Source organism: Seriola lalandi, unplaced genomic scaffold (genome assembly GCF_002814215.2).
Source record: "Seriola lalandi dorsalis isolate HSWRI2012SDOR001 ecotype SW California unplaced genomic scaffold, Sedor1 jcf7180001976616, whole genome shotgun sequence".
Lineage (NCBI taxonomy): Eukaryota > Metazoa > Chordata > Actinopteri > Carangiformes > Carangidae > Seriola > Seriola lalandi.
In genome coordinates this window covers 1-1,223 of record NW_019447282.1, presented here as the reverse complement: position 1 = coordinate 1,223, position 1,223 = coordinate 1, and the positions used below count along the sequence as shown (strand labels likewise).

Genomic DNA, 1,223 nt, shown 5'->3' with positions numbered 1-1,223 from the left:
ACACACACACACACACACACATATATAAAAACAAACAGCATTGGTGGTTTGTTTTTACAACCAGCTGATTGGCTGTCCAGTGCTCTGACAGCTGATTGGTGGACGACTCACTCAGCTCCTGACATGCCTGGATGAACTCCGTCAGCGATGCAGACTGACAGAGTGCGGATGTGGTCCGACACCACCCTGTATGCCATGTCCACCTTCCCATGGTCCGCTGCACCCATCCTGCCGCTGTATGGCCCCACCCTCGACCTCTGAGGACACACACATCACCGTGACAGATGTATCACCCTGACAACCAACACATCACCATGACAACATGTGTCGGTCCTCGCTACATCTGCTCCCTCATGGATATGTGGTGGCATCACCACACCTGGTCTACCTGGTGTCATGGAGGACTAGCTGGTGTCATGGCGGACTACCTGGTGGATGTCGTGGATCAGGGGGGTGAACAGGTCCGTGTCGTAGTTTGATCTCTTTCCCTGCAGAACGCTCACCAGTCTCTCCAGTCCCATCCCAGTATCCACACTGAACTGGGGCAGCAGCCGCAGACTGTTGTCCACCTCCCTGATCTCACACACACACACACACACACACACCATCAGAGAAACCCCCTAATGAACTGAACTGGTTTGATGTGGTCTAGGTGTGTGTGTGGACCTGTTGTACTGCATGAAGACCAGGTTCCAGATCTCCACCACATCAGGACTGTCAGCGTTGACCAGCGACGCAGCGTCTCGTCCCCCAACATGGTCGTAGTGGATCTCGGTGCAGGGGCCACAGGGACCAGAGTCCCCCATCTCCCAGAAGTTCTCCTTCAGGCCAAACGGCAGGAGGTGACTGGGGGGGACCCTGAGGAGACATCAGTGACATCATCACTGACATCATCTGACATCATCACTGACACTGACATCATCACTGGTACTGACATAATCTCTGACATCATCACTGACACTAACATCATCACTGACATCATCACTGACACTGACATCATCTCTGACATCATCACTGACATCATCACTGACACTGACATCATCACTGACATCATCACTGACACTGACATCATCACTGACATCGACATAATCTCTGACATCATCACTGACATAGACATCATCACTGACACTGACATCATCACTGACATCATCACTGACATATTCACTGACATCATCACTGACACTGACATCATCACTGACATCATCACTGACACTAACATCATC

General features: G+C 51.3%; 1 protein-coding gene across 1 annotated transcript; it reads right to left on the bottom strand.

The window, feature by feature from the left end:
* Positions 1-23: 23 nt before the first annotated feature.
* LOC111656638 (alanine--tRNA ligase, mitochondrial-like) lies at positions 24-858 on the bottom strand (the record flags this gene model as incomplete). The annotated part of the gene is made up of 3 exons (XM_023408440.2): positions 24-257; positions 429-573; positions 667-858. Coding segments are annotated over 3 exons (487 nt in total), but the record flags the coding sequence as incomplete, so codon positions are not given.
* Positions 859-1,223: the final 365 nt, after the last annotated feature.